This window comes from Pelobates fuscus, chromosome 8 (assembly GCF_036172605.1).
Source record: "Pelobates fuscus isolate aPelFus1 chromosome 8, aPelFus1.pri, whole genome shotgun sequence".
Classification (NCBI taxonomy): domain Eukaryota; kingdom Metazoa; phylum Chordata; class Amphibia; order Anura; family Pelobatidae; genus Pelobates; species Pelobates fuscus.
Genome location: NC_086324.1, coordinates 147,491,076 through 147,511,273, shown reverse-complemented (window position 1 = coordinate 147,511,273; position 20,198 = coordinate 147,491,076). Strand labels below are relative to the sequence as shown.

General features: G+C 40.1%; 1 protein-coding gene across 1 annotated transcript; it reads right to left on the bottom strand.

Annotated features, from left to right (window-relative positions):
* Nucleotides 1-2,576: 2,576 nt before the first annotated feature.
* NSMCE1 (NSE1 homolog, SMC5-SMC6 complex component) lies at nucleotides 2,577-19,643 on the bottom strand. Its single transcript, XM_063428904.1, has 8 exons — nucleotides 19,619-19,643; nucleotides 15,772-15,898; nucleotides 14,421-14,542; nucleotides 10,237-10,314; nucleotides 9,428-9,574; nucleotides 6,492-6,608; nucleotides 4,047-4,167; nucleotides 2,577-3,028 (listed from the first exon to the last, which is right to left on the bottom strand). The coding sequence occupies exons 2-8, from the start codon at nucleotides 15,881-15,883 to the stop codon at nucleotides 2,910-2,912; spliced, it is 816 nt and encodes a 271-aa protein (XP_063284974.1). The 5' UTR covers nucleotides 15,884-15,898; nucleotides 19,619-19,643; the 3' UTR covers nucleotides 2,577-2,909.
* Nucleotides 19,644-20,198: the final 555 nt, after the last annotated feature.

Genomic DNA, 20,198 nt, shown 5'->3' with positions numbered 1-20,198 from the left:
GTAAAACACAGCAGGCAAACAAGGCCACGCAGGAAAAAATGTCTTTATCTCAGAAAAAAAAATTGAATACAAAGTTATCAAACTGCATTCCGTAACAGGTAATAGCTGATGCCTGCTCTTTCTTTTGTACACGAATGTCAGTCATTTGAAATCGAAAAGCAAGGATACAAAATGCAGCCTTAAACTGTAGAGTCTAGTTTGTTCAGTTTTACTTAAGAATAAACTGCAAATTCTATTGTGAATTACAGCTCTGTAGAGTTATCGTAAGAGGAAATAATCAAGGATTTGGCTTTATTGAGTCCTCCAGTGAACATGTCAATAAGTACATGAAAAATACACAAAGACTGTGTGGACATGCTTTGCATAAGTCTTTAACACCTTAAAGGACCACTATAGTGCCAGGAAAACACACTCGTTTTTCTGGCACTATAATGCCCTGAGGGTGCCCCCACCCACAGGGCCCCCCTCCCGCCGGGCTCTAGGGGATGGAAGGGGTTAAATCTACCTCTTTTTCCAGCACCAGGCGGGGAACTCTCCTCCTCCATATCGCTGTCATCGGCTGAATGCGCATGCGCGGCAGCATTCTCAATGCCTTCCTATGGACGCTGGCATCTTCTCACTGTGAAAATCACAGTGAGAAGCGCGGAAGCGCCTCTATTGGCTGTCAATGAGACAGCCACTAGAGGCTGGATTAACCCATATGTAAACATAGCAGTTTCTCTGAAACTGCTATGTTTATAGAAGAAAGGGTTAATCCTAGCTGTACCTGGCACCCAGACCTCTCCATTAAGCTGAAGTGGTCTGGGAGCCTATAGTGGTCCTTTAAGAACCAAATATTGTATTTTGAGGTCTTCATAATCTGACCCTGAAAGACATTATGCCAGCATAAAACGTTCTGCTTAATGCAGGTTTGGAAATTCAGTTGAGCATTCCATTTGTTAAATGACTGGGTCTGTAAAGATGTGTTCTTTATATTGGGTGTTCACATTATTTCACAATTTCGGTAGGAGTTCTGGTATTACTAATTTTACAAGTGTCGGGGGACTTTATATCTCTTCCGTTCATCCCTCCATACATACAGCTGTTATTTGAATAAACAGTCAATCATCATCCTGTTAACCACTTGGATCCTATACACTCATTGTTGTGGCAGTAGTCCAGTTTGCATTGACAAATTGTAGTATTTGTGGTCTTGCGCTGTTTGAGGGATCCCTTTTATTTTCTTGGGTATTTTGTGTAATTACATTTTTGAAGTTATTTTTATCATATTACCCTTAATTTTCAATAAAGGTTAGGAGTTTCATTATTTGTATTATCCTGTTCCCCCACTTAAAGGATTTATTGGGTCTTAAGGAACCTTGTTTTTATTTCTTTTGATCAAATTAAAAACTATTACAGATTTTGACAGGAACAACATATTAATGAAGACCCTGATCGAACAAGCTTACAATCTAGATGAGTTAAAGTGTACGTTAACTTATAAAATCTTCATAAGTAAAGAATATATACAATTTATTACAAAGCTAAAATTAGATACTTAATTGCTTTAGAAAACGTTAATAAAATACTTCTCTTCAGTGCTGGGAGCCCCCTTTTAGGCATAGTGATATGCTAATGTACTCATCTCCTTGCCTACGGGAATAGACCTGCTTGGGGGAATCTTCCCGAATTAGAGTGCACCTATCCCAACATGTTGACATGTTAGCTTCATTGACAGTGCATCATCATCATAGCAGAGAATCGGTCACTACATTTATATAGTCCTCTAACAAAGTGTGAGATGCACAAATACAGTGAGTTCACTGTTGTTGCTGTAATAGACAGCAGAAAAACTGCCTTTGGGAGGATATTCTGTACACCATATACACCCATATCAATTAGTTTGTTTTTAGTTATAGCTATTTTAGGGGGATATCTGTGTGTGCAGGTGAATATTACTGTGCATAATTATTAGGCAACTTAACAAAAAACAAATATATACCCATTTCAATTATTTATTTTTACCAGTGAAACCAATATAACATCTCAACATTCACAAATATACATTTCTGACATTCAAAAACAAATCAGTGACCAATATAGCCACCTTTCTTTGCAAGGACACTCAAAAGCCTGCCATCCATGCGATGAGGAAAGCCAGGAGTCAGGATACCAGAATATAGAGAAGTCAGTAAACAAAGCCAAAGTAAAAAAACAGATAGAAAACTATAAACAGGAACGCACTCTCGGACAACCACAAGGGAAACCACGACAGGGCACTGAGCAGGATGAGATTTGGGCCTAAATATCCCTCCTCTAGATCTGATAGGCTGTAACCGGCCTTTGACCCCAAAGTCAGTTACCAGGTTTCATTTGCATAATTGCTGCTCAGCATTAACCCTTCTGTGGATTAGGGTGCTGCTCGGCACAACTTTTCCTGTGTGGACAGTAAATGTCATTAACCAAATTTTTTATAAGCGAATGAATACGTGACACATTGTTAGATCTATTTTATTGAAATTGTTCTTTGCAAAACTTAGGAATGCTCATTGAAGTCAAAACAAATAATACCAGTTCTTTAGAAGCAACGGGTTAAACTTCTATGGTCTCTAAGGCCAATTGTGCAAGCGAATACACTTAACTCAATGGAACAAATTATGTTTACGGACTGTGAGCAGGTTCTAACAATAATAAGAAAATTTAAATTGTATGGCTTTGATAGAGGGAAAAACACTAACAGGGTTATTCACCAAAGTGAGAATTCAAAATCAATTTCAAATTTAAGCTCAAACTAGCTAAACTGGAAAAATTCGCAAACTCAGCCGTGTCTCCACTTCAGCTGCTGTGGCCTTCAATTTGAAATTCACTTCAGTGAATAACCCTGTAAAACTCCCTGAGCTCTCTTAAGAAGAATGTATCTAAGTTTGTTCTTATCGTCTGCTCCTTAAGTTCGATTGAGTTTTGTGCAATCTTCTCTCTTGAGTGTGAACTGGACCATTTTTCGAAGTGGAGGGTATCGGTGAGCTTTGCGAATCAGCCTGGTTTAAATCTGTGTGGATAAGCAAGGTTTTAGAATAACAAAAAAAGGACAAAAAAAAAAGAGACAACCTGTTATGCAAGCAGTTTTTTTTTTTTAATAAAGCAAATCAGAGAGAATATGACTGTTACCTTAATGACTCCGATATACACTAAAAGAGTGTGCTGTAGTGTGGTGTGGTTACTGTAGTGCAGTGTAAACTCCAAATGACCCTGTACCGAATGAGGCAAAACCAACCGGTTCAATACAGGGCCATGCAGACTGCAAAATCCAGACATCCTTCATATATAATCATTTTCAGAACTTGCAATTCTTGACCAAAATAAGCTAAAAATATGTCAGTGTTGCCAGATAGCTGAAATCTGTATCTAAATTTAAAGAGACACTTTAACAACTTAATTTTATTGAAGTTGTTATAGTACTTGCAGTCCTGCCCCCCTCTCCTTGCCGTGAAAATCCTTTAGTTCACTTATTAAAGGGCTTGGAAGCACGGCTTAAGTATGGGTATGAGAGCCGGGAATTTTACATCCTGACTCTCGTACCATCACATACTGTGACGTCACGCTTATTGTTCAATTCAGAAGGCAATTGTGACAGAAAAACATAGCAATGTGATTATATGCAAAACCCTAATCATATTGACACAAAAATATAATAAATCATGCAATGGCTACTATGACTTATCTTGGGCACAGGTTCAGTAAAATATTGGTACCCATGCATTGGGCAACTGACATGTACCCAATGGCCTTTGGATAATGCTTTTAGGGTATGGATCTCCACGGGTCGGAAACTCTCTCATATTTTGTAACAAACAATCTATGAAGGTTGTTGCTTTTATGAGGTATATTCAGGTACTTCTTACAACAAAAAGAATGTGTTTATGTTTTAACAACCATCAAGCACCTGAAACTACCAAAGGTGCAAAACAAAATGATTTGGAGTGGTATGTACTAAATTCACGTAGCACAGAACAACTGAAGTACAATCTACAAAATGGAAACAAATCCACCATGTATAACCAACTAACCTGGAATTTCATGAGCCCACGGTTCACTGCATTGAGGACAACTAGGCTCTGCATGTCCTTTAAAGTACTTCTCCACACATGGTAGGTGAATGTAGATCCCACAGACAACACAAGCCTGGCTCTTTAGAAAGAACATTATAAAGGGATCCGTAAGACAGCAATATCAAACTATTCGACAATACAATATGTATCAACACTACAGTAGATACACTAGATATACTTAAAGAAATTACATGAATAATTACTTTGCAAGCTTAACAGTCTAACTTTATATCAGACTGGGACTAATATAAAATTTTTATCCGTACATGTTCTGGTCAATGACAGTATCACATAGACATATAAAAGAGCTGTAAAGGGTAAATTATTAAAGGCTTTTATATAAGATAGTACTTCAAAATAAGATCACAGCTACATGCATATGTAATGAGACTTGTCTCTCCTGCATTTCACTGGTCTTAAGGACCAATGGCAGTCCTCAAAATTACTTGTTCTTTTCAAGGATCCTATTCTGAAATAGAATTACCCATTGAGTTACTTTCTGTAGGGCTGGAGCTAAATAATTAGGTAAATAAACTAAAATAAGGAGGCAATGACAGCATAATGTAGCATTTGGTCCTTAAAGCATTTTAAAGTGCCTTAGACTTCAGAAAGGGAAAATCTCCCAAAAGCTTGTCATTCCTAAATTCTGTTATTCCAATATAAATGTATTACAAGTTACTAAGTTCATCTGTTATTTTACATCTACATACATAATTCCCCTCCACACCATTACGACTAAAATGGAGACTGTTTCATAACACGTGTATTAAAACTTCTCAAAATGTGTTCTTTCAATTAACAATCACACACTGATCAGCTACAACATTAGAACCACCTACCTAATATCGTGTAAGTCCCCCTCAATCTCCAAAACACAAAAAAAAAAAACTTTTGATGCGTTAAGGCATGGACTCAACAATACCTCTGAACGTGTCCTGGTATTAGGCACCAAGACATTAGCAGCAGATTCCTTTAAAGGACAAACTCATTATCCTGGCACTATGTAGTCCTAAGGTCCCCCCCACCCCCCCACCCTCAGGGCCCCCCAGAAGGGGTTACCTTTCTCCAGCGCCGGGCTCCCTCAACGCTGGTGACCTCTCCTCCCCCTCCGACGTTGGCTCACGAGTGGAGCCGAATGTGCATGCTTGGCCAGAGCCGCGCGCACATTAAAAACGCCCATAGGAAAGCATTACTCAATGCTTTCCTATGGATGCTGGCGTCTTCTCACTGCGATTTTTACAGTGAGAATCGCGGAAGCGGCCTCTAGCTGCTGTCAGGGAGACAGCCACTAGAGGCTGGATTAACCCTACAGTGTAAACATAGTTTCTCTGAAACTGCTATGTTTTCAGCTGCAGGGTTAAAACTAGAGGGACCTGGCACCCAGACCACTTCATTGACCTGGAACTCGTTGTCATGTTCCTTACACCATTCCTGAAAAAATTCTGAAATGTGTCAGGTGCATTATCCTGCTGAAAGATGCCACTGCCATCAGGGAACCACAATTGCCATGAAGGGATGTAACATGGTCTGCAATCATCTCTAGGCAGGTGGTAGGTGTCAAAGTAACATTCACAGAATGCTAGGACACAAGGTTTCCCAACAGAACATTCCCCAGAGCATAACACTGCCTCCGCCAGCCTGCCTCCTTCCCATAGTGCATCCTGTCGCCATCTCTTCCCCAAGTAAACAATGCACAAAAACCCAGCCATTCCCCTGATCTAAAATAAAATGTGATTCATCCGACCAGGCAACCTTCTTCCATTGCTCTATTGTCCAGTTCTGACACTCACATCCACATTGAGGGTGCTTTCAGCAGGGAACAGGAGTCATCATGGGCATTCTGACCGGTCTGTGACTACGTAGCCCCATATGCACTATGTGTTCTGACACCTTTCTATCATGTTCAGCATTAAGTTTTTCAGCAATTTGAGCTACTGTAGCTCTTTTGCGTAATATGACAAGAAGCGCTACCCTTCGCTCCCCACATGCATCAATGAGCCTTGGGCACCCATGACCCTGATGCCGGTTCGCCGGTTGTCCTTCCTTGCACCACTACTAGTAGGTACTAACCACTGCATACCGGGAACATTGCCGTTTTGGAGATGCTCTGGCCCAGTATCTAGTCATCACTATTTGGTCCTTTTCAAAGTCATTCAGATCTTATCACTTGCCTATTTTTCCTACTTCCAACACCTGGATTTCAAGAACTGACTGTTCACTTTCTGCCTAAAATATCTCACCCCTTGACTGATGTAACAATATAATCAATGTTATTTGCTTCACCTGTCAGTGGTTTTAAAGTTGTGGCTGATCAGTGTATAAAATCTGTAAATGCTACTCTTTTCAAAAACCTCAGATTTGATATACGTTATTACATTTTTAGGTCACAGAAGAAAACATTACCTGAATTGTTATGTCACGGCAAATATTGCAAATTTTCATCAAATCTGGGTAATTGTTTCGCATATAGTGTTCCATTTCCATCAGGCAGCGAGTGTGAAGTGTATATTCCCCATCCCTCTGAAATCAATAAAGAATCGTATTGCATTGTGATTTATTTCTTCCACAATAACATGACAGACAACACTTCCATCTCTAGCAGAGCGTTTTGACTACCAAAACAGGAGACAGTCATACCCAAATGAAGATAGATTTACAAGGAAATTTAGAATCACACTAGTTGGATGTAGCAGAAACAGTTCACCACCTGGAACGAGGAAGAGATCAGAGGCAGTGGTCCGGAAAACATTCGGCTAAGCAGAGCCAATACTCCTTACCTGTTTGCCCTACCTCTCATTTCTGTTGTGCGACTCGAGATTCTATGGTGGTTTATGGTCTTGATAATCCTGATTTCTTTGTGTGTCTTGCAGAGACTGATTGATACATATACCCTCATAGCACCTTACTACAATTTTCCCTTTTTCATATTTATTGGACTCTTTTATCTACTTATCCTGTATATCACCTTAGATTTCAATAAAGGTAGGGCTTCATGATCCCTCATTTATCTCCCTCCTTAGGATTCCTTGGCAGCAGCAGAGGGACCCTGTTTTATCTTGTGTTTATATCTTTAAGGGTTATTCCTTATTCCTTATTTCAAGGAGTTGGATAGCAGGTGACTTACAATGGCCCTTGACTTTAGTTCGCTTTCCTGGACTGCCCTTCTGGTTATTTTAATATTTTATTTGTAAGTATGAGTTCAGCTGAAGTCATCTGAGACACAAACCCAAGTCCTCGCCGGAGAGAAAAGTGAATTAATAAAGTAGAGAAAAAAGGTATATAATATGTGTGGGTACAGTAAATGAGTAAGAGGAAAATTACAGCTAAACACAAACACAACAGATATGTAAAAACAGCCCTGGTCCTTAACGGTAAGAAAATTGAAAAACGGTCTGGTCACTAAGGGGTTAAAGCTCTTCATATTTTTAAGGGCTCTTAAAATATCAAGGTCTAACATTTGCGTGTAGGTTGAGGTAGTTCCCTATCCGAAAGGCAAGGTTATGCAAGCTGGTTTGTCTGGAGTAAAGTTTGTTTTCTTACGGTCATATTTTAGACAGCAAGTATAGAAAATCAGCAAAGGAAACCACTATCTCTTGTAGGTGGTATGTGATAGTAGTGTCGTCCCCCCCCCCCCCCTCCCCCTCCCCACCCCATCCCCCCCCCCAAGTCTAATTGTGCTAACAGTCTTTTAGTTTGCTTTGTTTAACCATCATGATGTCAGGCTAATTGACTTTTGGAAAAAATAATGTTTGGTTTGTCCTCAGGGCCGCCCTAGTCAGTTTTTTGGAAAGTAAGAGATTGTGTTAAAGATGAATCTTGCAAATGTCTGACAAAAGAGCTTGATCTCCAATCTGTTTATGTTGCATTTCCGAGTCAGAAAGTGAATAATTTTATGCTTATTTTACATCTGTTCATTTCTCAAAATGCATCAATAAAACAAGCTTTTCACGAGATTTCTACTAGCCCTAGCTTTGTAACCAGTGGAATCTCAAACATAATGCCACAATAGAGGACTTATATCTGTGACAATATCAGGTTTCTACCTGGTCCCCCATCAGAGGTATACAACCCAAACTGAGAGGAAATGGTAAAAAATTACAGCAGGTAACTACTGCCATGACTATGAAAGGTGCAGCTCAGACATCCCCCAAACATACATTCCCACAGCTCCCAACAAACACACTAAAAGCACCAAAGAGACATTACTACACACCTAATACTACAAGCAACCCACATACACATACTTAAAGGAACACTATAGGGTCAGGAACAAAAACATGAATTCCTGACCCTGTAGTGTAAAAAACACCAATTAGGAGGCTTACCCTCCCTTAGAAAGGGTTAAAACTTACCTTATTTCCATCGCCACGGTGGTCCACTGGTGCTGGCCCCACCCCTGATCCACCTCTTTGGCTGACATTATTCAATGATTCAATGTATCCAGAGTGTGGAGACTCTGAACTATAGACACCAGAACAACTACATTAAAGGTATATCGTAGTCACCAAGACAACTAACTTATTGAAGCAGTTTTTGTGTATTGATCATTGGACACTGGAGTTTCACTGCTCAATTCACTGCCATTTTTTTAGTTAAATAACTTTTGTTTCTGTTTATGCAGCTCTAGTCACACCTCCCCTGGCTCTGACTCACACAGCCTGCATGGAAAAAAAAATGTTTTAATTTTCAAGATATTACTAGCTATTTCCAAGCAAGCTATTAACAGAGCAGGAGATAAGAAATTCTATATTAAACAAAATTTGCAATAAAGGAAGTGTAAACATTAGATGACTCTTACAGGAAGTGTTTAGGAAGGCTGTGTAAGTTCCATGCAGGGAGGTGTGACAAGGGCTGCATAAACAAAGTTATTTAACTATTAAAATTGCAGAGAATTGAGCAGTGAGACTGCAGGGGCATGATCTATATACGAAAACTGCTTCATTGAGCTAAACATTTTTGGTGACTATAGTGTCCCTTTAAGCTGTATTTGTTTTGGGGACTATAGTGCCCCTTTAACATCACATAGCAAAAAAAGGGGGAATTGGATCACCCCGAACATTAATAGTTTTACATATTACAAGGCTACTTAAAATCATCTATCTCAGCAAACAAATATGGCCATATGGTGGAACTGTATCATCATATCGTGTAAAGCCCACCACTGTGCCACAATACCTCAATAACCAATTTTAACATGGAAGACAAATTAAATCGTTCTAAATGAACTAATAATAATTTGAATTATTTAGTTCTCAGACTATATATTTTTTGAATTGTGTTTATCACATTCATTTTCCATTATATTTTCAACATGTGTTACTTTTTGTTAAACCACTAACCTCAATAAGCCATTTGTCTTGAACAAATCTTTGCAACAATTGTTCTGCCTCTTTTTTCCTCATCTTCTTGTTCTGCAGATTGTCAGCCAGGTTCAATATATAGGTGGAGGATGCAAAACCATTGGTAGACTCTATAATTAAGTCCAACTGTAAATGTAAACAAAATACCTACATTACTTGTGTTTTAATCTGTATTTTTCGTTCATGTGCCCAAGATATTCAGAAAATGCTCCACCATATTAGGCTCACAAGTAGAACAAACTAGCACAAGATATTTATAACACACATTTCAACCTACCTTACATAGAATATATTATCTTTACAAATGGCACACAACTTAGAAAATTACACTTATATCTGCATATGCATCACTCATAAAGAGACATATGGTTATTCACTGAAGTGTGAATTGTCAGAAATTCTAAGTACATTTCCGATTTTAGGGCAAATCCGTGGCAAAAATTGAGAATCTAGCTGGCTTGGAATGTTCGTGCAATTTAACTATTGTAATTGAAATTGACAGATATCATGGCTGGTTCTTCAGCAAACTAAAGTAAAACTCTCACAATGCACAGGAAAGCTATACATCTATAGACATTTACGGAAACAAAAAAAAAACAAAAAAAAAAATTAGGGTCGCTGCTACATTAAATCCCCAACTGTTCCAAAACCACGACTTCCATGAGGCCATGCCAAAAAATACAGTAAACACGCCCGGTTATTCTAGAACCAGAACTCATTTCATTATTTGTAGGTGTAAAACCTGAGCCACCAACACTGCACTATTTGTATGCTAAGCAAACACTTACAGCTCTTCTGAACAGCTCAAGCTCATTTTCGGCATAATCTGTAGCCATTTTAGCAACGTCATTTTCCACAGTGTTCACCTAGGAAGGGGGAACATTATTTTTTAAAGCCAACGTAACAATGTACTTTGCAATTACAGCTTTGAGATTTAATTTTTAACTTCTTCTCAACATTTCTCCAAACGACATTAGCTGCCAACTACACAGGTTACATGAATTCCCAACCCAGAGGTCCAGGTTTTGTCAGTATCCCCATAGGAAAATAATTAAGATATGCCTAAATCACAGACTGTCGGTGCACCTTGAGGAATGAGATGGGAATAGAAGCCTTAGTGGTCAAATACTTTGACATGATGCACAGAGTAGCAGATGTTCATATTATGTGATGCTGTAACATATATCCTGTCATCTTCTGGAGTGTTTTTCATTCAGAAATAAAATGCTTTAACCCCTTAAGGTGCTCCCATTTCATAATATTTAAATTAGCTCTGACAGGTGCAATGATCTTACATAAGTACATTTTCTCCAAAGGAATCCCAGAAATGCAAAATTCAGTTAAAATACCAGAATTTGACCCGTAATTGTAATTTGGGCATTAACTACATGAAATGCAGAGATCACTTCAGAAAATTGCACAGTTAAATTTGGAGCAATTTGGTGTCTGCTAAACAAATAATGGAGCAGTTGTTCAAATGACATATGGAACTTTTAATTTAATATTTACTGAAATGAGACAGACCTAACACAGATGAAGGTAGATCTAGAAACTTATTTTTTCACAGTGACTGGTGGAAATGGGTGTTTTCACAATTTAGAAAATTCCTGAAGCTATTTAAACTATAGATCCAACCACTTAGGGCTTATGCCCCATCAGTGGCTTGCTGTAATTCCGACGTGACTAGCAATTAAATAATCTAACGCAGGCGCATTCGTGCAAACAGGACGTCAGTGTATTTGTGCCAAAATGAACTAATGGCTACATAAAAACCCACAAAAGGAGCCGGCGAGCATACTTAGAGGCCAATATTGAAAGGAGCACATAACACAGGTAAAAAACTACTGCATTCAGAAGAAAATAGACAAAGAGAGAAAATACAAGAGAAATAAGCAGATACTCATTGCTGGGGGATAGACAGGGACTTAACATTTTTATGTCCTATAATAGATGCACTTTAAAGGGACACTGTAGGCACCCAGACCACTTCAGCTCATTGAGGTGGTCTGGGTGCTGTGTCCCTTTTGCACATAGTGCTGCAATGTAAAACATTGCAGTTCCAGAGAACTGCGATGTTTACATTGCAGCACTAAGTCTGCCCTCAAATGCTGTCTACCAGACAGCCACTAGAGGGTTTCCAGAATCCAGACAGACTTTTGGTCCGTTATCTGACACTGGACGCCCTCACGCTCTGCATGAGGACCTCCTGCGTCAGACTTTTCCCATAGGAAAGAATTGATTCAATGCTTTCCTACGGGGAGGTCTAATGCGCACACGGCATTTGCCGCGCATTCACATTAGACCTTGCTCATCACGTGACAGAGGAGGGGGCGCAGCTTCGACCCAGCGCCGAAGGACATCTGCGCTGGGAAAAGATAAGTAAATATAGGAGTTTTTAACCCTTTTTATACTGGGTAGGAGGTGGCACGAGGGAGGCAGATGGATCGGTAGTGCCAGAAATACAGCTTTGCATTCCTGGCACTACAGTATCACTTTAATTTCTTCTGAAACTTTTTATATTCCCATGGGCAAGAGGACTTGAATAAAGATATAAGATTCCCTCTTAGTCGTTCAAATACCTAAATTTGAAACTATTCTAAACAGGCTGATTACTGGGATCTTTAGTCAAGGGAGGCTGAACTTTGTATGGGAAACTCGTGGTGCACAAAACAAATAAATAAAATAATAAAAAAGTGGCCAAAAAACAAAAATATTAAAAAATAGGAAATTCGGGGGGCTGGGCCTGACCACCATGCTGACTTAACGAACAGTACAGCACACAGACAGTTGTTGGCGCCACTGCTGCCCCCGAGATCGGGAGCTTCAGTGCCCACCCCCAGGTTACACAAAGCTTTGGAGCTCAGGGGAAGAGCAGGATGGAGGGCCGCCGCCCTATTCACCTACCTGGCTGCCTTTAGACCGAAGGGGGTATCCCAGTGCCCGCTGGACGGGTCCGAGGCTGATGTCGGCAAGATTGGCTGAGAGTGCCCCGATGCCCTGGAACTAAGAAGGCCGCCGCAGTAACTCCTACTTGATCGGCCCCACTGTGAATGTCACCACACCCACCACTCGGCCAACAGAGGGAAGACGGCCTGACACACCCTGAGCTATACCTTCGCCCAAAAGGTCTCGCTACCGAGCCAACATATCCTGGAGCGTCTGTAAGAGCTCATGCCCGCACAGCACATTTGACGCCTGTGCCTAGCTGCTGCCTCTCGCTTACCCAAGCCTCAAGCCAAGTGGAAGTCTCCATTGCAACCCTATACCCTGGAGGGTGAACACCAAAGCTAAGACCACCAAGTAAACCCCAACCATCACGGCTCATTGAAGGACCGGAACTGCTAGCAGAATGCTTGGTTGTATAGGGAGAGGTATTAGCAGTAGAAAGAGGGAAGTGCTCATGCCATTGTACAGAACACTGTGAGACCTCACTTGGAATACTGTACACAGTACTGGAGACCCTATCTTCAGAAGGATATTGATACCTTAGAGAGAGTTCAAAGAAGGGCTACTAAACTGGTTCATGGATTGCAGGATAAAACTTACCAGGAAAGGTTAAAGGATCTTAACATGTATAGCTTGGTGGAAAGACGAGACAGGGGGGATATGATAGAAACATTTAAATACATAAAGGGAATCAACACAGTAAAGGAGGAGACTAAATTTAAAAGAAGAAAAACTACCACAACAAGAGGACATAGTCTTAAATTAGAGGGACAAAGGTTTAAAAAATAATATCAGGAAGTATTACTTTACTGAGAGGGTAGTGGATGCATGGAATAGCCTTCCAGCTGAAGTGGTAGAGGTTAACACAGTAAAGGAGTTTAAGCATGCGTGGGATAGGCATAAGGCTATCCTAACTATAAGATAAGGCCAGGGACCAATGAAAGTATTTAGAAAATTGGGCAGACTAGATGGGCCGAATGGTTCTTATCTGCCGTCACATTCTATGTTTCTATGGCGCGTATTGAGCACATTACGCTGACAATGTCTGCCTGCTGGGACTTTACTCTGCAATCTCCCACAGGACAAACTGGGGGTATGGGTGGTCTGGCGATCTTTTGTGAGGGGCCGCTTACAGAGCTATGTGAGGGGCCCGGTGCAGAGCTATGCAGTCTCACCCTGTCAAATATCTCCCCAGCGGGCAATCATCCAGTTTTATTTTGCTGATGTCGCTTTGGGGGCTCTTGTCCAGTGGTACCATTACTGTTTCTATCAGTTACAGGCAGTCTAGTATACACTTAACAGGTTATATTACAATCACAGTTTAGCATGTTCTTTAGTACTCCTTGTAGTAGATACCCTAGCACACTATAGACCCTTGTACTAGAGATGTACCACGCATGTCTCTCTCGGTCACTTCACTTAGACTTGCCTGTCCGCATGTTATTCTATAAATTTCCTAAAAATATGCATGACTACTCTATGTGCCATACAATTTTTTAGTTTACACGTCTCTTATTTTGTTATTTCAATAAAAAAAAAAAAAATTAATTCAGCTTCTATGAAGGCCATGCTGATAATATCTTTAGCCCGTTTCTATTAGGCTTGTTATAGCTGTCGTGGCGTTTCAAACATTTTTGTTAACACTTGCACAATAAAAATAAAGACTTACTTTTTTTTTTTTATTCCTGTCTGTCTGAGAACAGAAAACAAACAAACAAACTGGTGTGTGAGGGACGGAAGGACCCTTTATACATTTTTGAATTCTATTTCCTGTCCTGTTCTGGTCCTGAGGGCAGAACTACCAATAAATGATGCTGCTATGATTAGCCGGGAAAGGACGCTATGTTGCATTTTAAATGAATTGCTCTTCCACTGTGTAGTGAATGCGCAATTCCCAGCATGGTGTTTTATTCAGTTTATTGAAAAAAGCCAGAACAGGGGTCATATGGACCCCAATAATTATTTTTTACTCCATCAACTGAAAAATATAGGTGAAAACATAACCAATGTTTTTTTATCCACTCACCAGGGCATAGTATCGTTTCCCATCATCTTCACCAAATCTTTTCCTTATTTCCATAAATACAGGCTTCAAGTGCTTGTTTATAACATCAATAAAATCGTCTAATTTGTCATGCACGTAATGAACTGGAAAAAACAAAACAATAAAATTGATTTCTAGACTCACAATTCAAGGGAAAAACTCAGGGATATTCACTGAAGTGAGAATTGACAAATGGATTTTCACGTTTAAGAAGTCAAACTGGAACAAAGCTGACTTGGAATACTTTTCAAGTTTGGATACTTTGGACTTGAGTTTAGAATTCTTCCCAATTCTCACTTTTGTAAATGTCCAGGAGTATAAACATATTTCTAATAACTGGTATGTTGCTTACTCCTGTCTGAGACTCATGGATGAACGCTAGAACGGGAATTAAGATAAAACCAAATACTCCAACATAAAATGTATAAAACCCTGGAATGCAAAACTATTAACTATATCTGTTTATTTGCCAAACTATTAACCATAGTGAAATGAAATCCAAATTGCAAACTTCAGTCTAGAATGGTTAAAAATGTTAATGCCAAAGAAGCAAAATGCCAGGTATTTCTGTTGATGCAAGAGCTTTTTAGCAGCAGTCAACATGCGTGCAGCCCGGGTCTACCTTCGGACACATTATACTTTCTTAACGGACCGAAAAAAACCTGTTGAAGTGTTTAAAAATAAGTCCGCATAACCTAAAAAAAAAATAAATAAAAAAAAAACATCAAATAGACAGCTCATTGGAGGAAAAAGTCAAGATAAAATCCTTGTTCTTTATAATAAAAACATAACCCTTTATCCAGTAAGTAAAAGTCAATCTACACCACGCAAGTTATGTAGAAAAAGTACCTTACACGTTCTGTGCGTATTCTGAGCTTGATTAATTGGTTTTTATTATAAAAAAAGTAAAGATTCTATTCTTCAACATATTTTCCTGAAAGCAGACTTTTTTTCCTTCTTGATTTACATCCAGATCTTAAGGATGTCTGTACTTGCCTGCTGCCAATGCTCTGGTACTTTTCCCAGAAACATTGAGTGATTGCCATCTTCATATAGATACTTTTACTGCGGATGCAGACCGTACCAATTCATTTAAGATATCTGCAACTAAAAGACTGTTTTCTAACAAAGGGCTTGTAAATGTTTGCCTTCTTCCCTAGAAACTTTCCAACAAGTATCCTTTTCACAATAATTATAACAAGACTGCTTTAACCAATCAATAATTAAAAAAAAAAAAAAAAGGTTGTTACTACAGAAAAATCTACAAACACACTACATTATGAAGTTTTAATGTTGCAGCGCTACTGGTAAGTGGACACGGACAGGTACTGACCTTTGTGTATTTCACAGCAATGCCTATGCAACTTCCGTACAGCCGAGGCTTCCATTATTCCATGGGACATCAGCACTTGAATGAAACGCCTATGGCTGTCATTCATCACCATTTTCAAGTGGGAAACCTACAATAAAAAAAAAATGCAGCCATATAAGCCCATCTACATCTGTTCCCCCCAATCCCTCCCAGTTTCTTGCTTCAATATTATCAATGACGCTCCCCTTCACTTGGCCTGATACTTTTCTGCTTCAGAAAATTGTACCAACCCTGACAAATACAGAATGAATTCCACATCACTGTGAATAGAAATGTTGTGGTTTGTCTGCGTCCTTCCCACTGCATTGCACTATTCACTGACCTCCATCTTTGGGACTCTGAGTTAAAGGGACACTCCAGACCTAAGTTGAAGTGTTTTATGTGTGAAGAATGTATCTTCTTTTTGTCATTTTATAAAAAGTGCAGATGTCGACAGAAATGTACACTTTTATACATTTACCTGGTTACATCCCCTTGGTTGTCAATCAGACAAGAGGTTTTGTTACTTCCTGGTTGCTTAGCTCAGTGGAGCTAAACTCAAGAGGCAGGCAGTTGTCCAGAGCACCTGGCTTGCAAAGAATTCTCAGTGAGCTGAATTAGAAAATCTGGGATTGGAGAGCCACAGAAAGTCTACGCTGGGGTAGAAGCGGAGACATGGCAAGAGATCTGCAGCTTTTTGGGAGTTGTTTTTATATAATGCATGCATATTTCCATTGGGGTGTACCTACTAAACTGTGATTTGTGTTGTTATTTGGGTAGCGAAATGTCTCTTTAAATGGAAACCCACACACCAGATGCAATTTGTGTGTAGGGACACTTAAGGTACAACAGGTTTTGCTACATGCTACATTTATCTTATTTTGTTTGTTAGGTGAAGCTGTATTAACCAGAAAGGTTGTATAATAATAGGATTTTATGTTTAGCGGTCAAGATTTCTACGGAAAGCTGTTCATCAGGCAGTATTAAACCCTACTCACAAAATAACACACTAATTTTTTTTATCCTGCACAAATGGCTTCATTGATGGGTTTTATGTATGATGTGAATAGTAAGCTATATGGCTTTCAGCTGTACTGTACATCGGTTTATGGCATTTGATTTGCATCTGCATGAAAAACAAGACAGCAATGATTGGCTGAACAACTTCCTGGGTGGCAGAGGTGGGTATTTGCAGTTCACAGAAGAATTTGAAATATTGGTAACATTATTCTTAGTCAACAAAAAAAAAATTAATCGTATTCCCTTTGTTTGTATTCTTGAATGAAACTCCAGCCTGAGCGGTCTTTACAAAAGTCTAGTCCTACACAAACTGGTTTTGCACATACACAGTCTGATTAACTCATGAACTGCACATATTCATGTACTCATTGGTAGTTATGCAGGTCAGTTCAGTATAACCCCCAGCAGTCTAAATGAATGGTTAATTCAGCATACCCCCCCAACAGTCCTGGATTCAGAGGAGCAATTGAGATTCTGGGCCCCTTCTTTGTTCTCTGCTTCTGGGGATAAAACAGAAGAGTTCCCAGTAAGTGAAGAGTAAATCACATAATGAACTCAAGGCGCTTGCATATCTCACAATATATTCTTGTCACCTGCACATGCGTTGTCTGATATGTTTCTGAATGAGGCCACGCTCCAAGCATCCAATATCAGCTATCCTGAACACTGGCACATTTGTAAATGATACATTCCTCCCAACTCTGCCAAATCCAAGGAGTCTGTCCATGCTCTCAAACAAAAATCACAGCCAAATGTCCCCACAGATCTGCAATACTCTCTGCGATGCAGTATGCATGCCAAAGCACGGAGAAGACAAGATGGTATACTGCATGCCAAAGCCCTCTCCTTGCTGTATATACAAGAATGGATACAATGGGACATTGCATGCCAAGCCCTGTCATTCCTGTATATGCCAAGCGGTGAGGATGGCACATTGCATGCCAAGCCCTCTCATTGCTGTATACGCAGAGCGAATAGGATAGCGCATTGCATGCCAAACTCTCTCATTGCTGTATATACAAAACTGATAAAATGGCACATTGCATGCCAAGCCCTCTCATTGCTGTATACGCAGAGTGAATAGGATGGCACATTGCATGCCAAGCCCTCTCATTGCTGTATACGCAGAGTGAATAGGATGGCACATTGCATGCCAAGCTCTCTCATTGCTGTATACGTAGAGTGAATAGGATGGCACATTGCATGCCAAGCCCTCTCATTGCTGTATATACAATAACGGATAAAATGGCACATTGCATGCCAAGCCCTCTCATTGCTGTATACGCAGAGTGAATAGGATGGCACATTGCATGCCAAGCTCTCTCATTGCTGTATACGTAGAGTGAATAGGATGGCACATTGCATGCCAAGCCCTCTCATTGCTGTATATACAATAACGGATAAAATGGCACATTGCATGCCAAGCCCTCTCATTGCTGTATACGCAGAGTGAATAGGATGGCACATTGCATGCCAAGCCCTCTCATTGCTGTATACGCAGAGTGAATAGGATGGCACATTGCATGCCAAGCTCTCTCATTGCTGTATATACAATAACGGATAAAATGGCACATTGCATGCCAAGCCCTCTCATTGCTGTTTACGCAGAGTGAATAGGATGGCACATTGCATGCCAAGCTCTCTCATTGCTGTATATACAATAACGGATCAAATGGCACATTGCATGCCAAGCCCTCTCATTGCTGTATACGCAGAGTGAATAGGATGGCACATTGCATGCCAAGCCCTCTCATTGCTGTATACGCAGAGTGAATAGGATTGCACATTACATGCTAAGCCCTCTCATTGTTTTATTTGCCAAGCAGAGAGGATGGCACATTGCATTCCAAGCCCTCTCATTGCTGTATACACTGAGAGAATAGGATAGCACATTGCATGCCAAGCCCTTTCACTGCTCTATACGCAGAGCTGAGAGGATGACACATTGCATGCCAAGCCTTGTCACTGCTGTATATGCCAAGCTGAGAGGATTGCACATTACATGCTAAGCCCCCTCATTGTTTTATTTGCCAAGCAGAGAGGATGGCACATTGCATTCCAAGCCCTCTCATTGCTGTATACACTGAGTGGATAGGATAGCACATTGCATGCCAAGCCCACTCATCAATGAATACATGAAGAGGATTGGGAAGAGGATTGGCTGGCAATGCACCCATCAGCACTGCTCCAGCATTAAAAGATGTGCTATAACCGATGATATACATAAAACATGGGCCATATGTCGAGACATAACTAGGGACTGCTCCAAAGTAAACTCAGGACAATTGGCAGGTATGAAAAAAAAACAATTGAAATACCACATTTAGAAATAGGATAACCCCTGTATTATGTTGTTGCGGTTTCCTAAAATGTACCAATTCCCTGGGTGTGCTGGTAGCAATTTTATAAAGTTACATTTCTACTGAGATTTATTTATTTTCCCCCCACATCTGGTCACAGGGTTTGAAAAGGACATGATCCAGATATTGGCTACAAGAACACCCAGTAAAGCTATCCCTTGCACCCCAGCTGCTTCTGGACTACATTTCCCTTTGATGCTCGGCTACCTTTTTATTAAACATTGTTCTGAAACACCTGGGGTGCCAGGCTCAGCCACCACCGCTCACCAGTAACCACTGACACGCCCACACCTGTTACCTAACTCATGCTTGGCTTCTTGCTCTCCTGCTGCTGTGGACTACGTTACCCATGATGCACAGCCATGTGAAACGTAGAGCAGAGCCTCTAGGGTACCAAAACGCAGCCATAGAAGCAATAACAGGACAAGGACACAAACCTAGACACTCACCCGGGACAAAACTCAGGCAGGAATCAGCAGCCGCGCGAAATATAAACTACGACATTCCTGCTCTGCGCATGCGCGGAGCTCTTCCGCCATCACAGGAAAAGGCATCTGCCGCCCTAGTGCGCATGCGCCGATGACGTTAGCTTCCGCTCACATAGTAATTTCATGTAGAGCCCTCTAGAGGGCGCTGTAATATCACAGCATTGCTTCATGTAAAGCACTCTAGAGGGCGCTGCAATCTCACAGCATTGCAAATGATCTGTATTGAAGGGTCATGATAAAGTCAGACAGTTTAGTTATCTGGTACACAAGCTTGGACCTTAGATTTTATAATAACATTTCCTTTTTTGATGCATCTTGTTATTTGCTTCAACTTCCTTTTTGAGGTTTTATTCGGTAAAGAAAGCGTTTTGATCATTTGAAAAAAAAAAAAAACTTTTTCTAAATTTAGATGAAAATACTCAAGCCCAGGTCATTATTATTATTATTATTATTATTATTATTATTATTATTATTATTATTGCCATTTATATAGCGCCAACAGATTCTGTAGTGCTTTACAATATTATGAGAGGGGGGATTA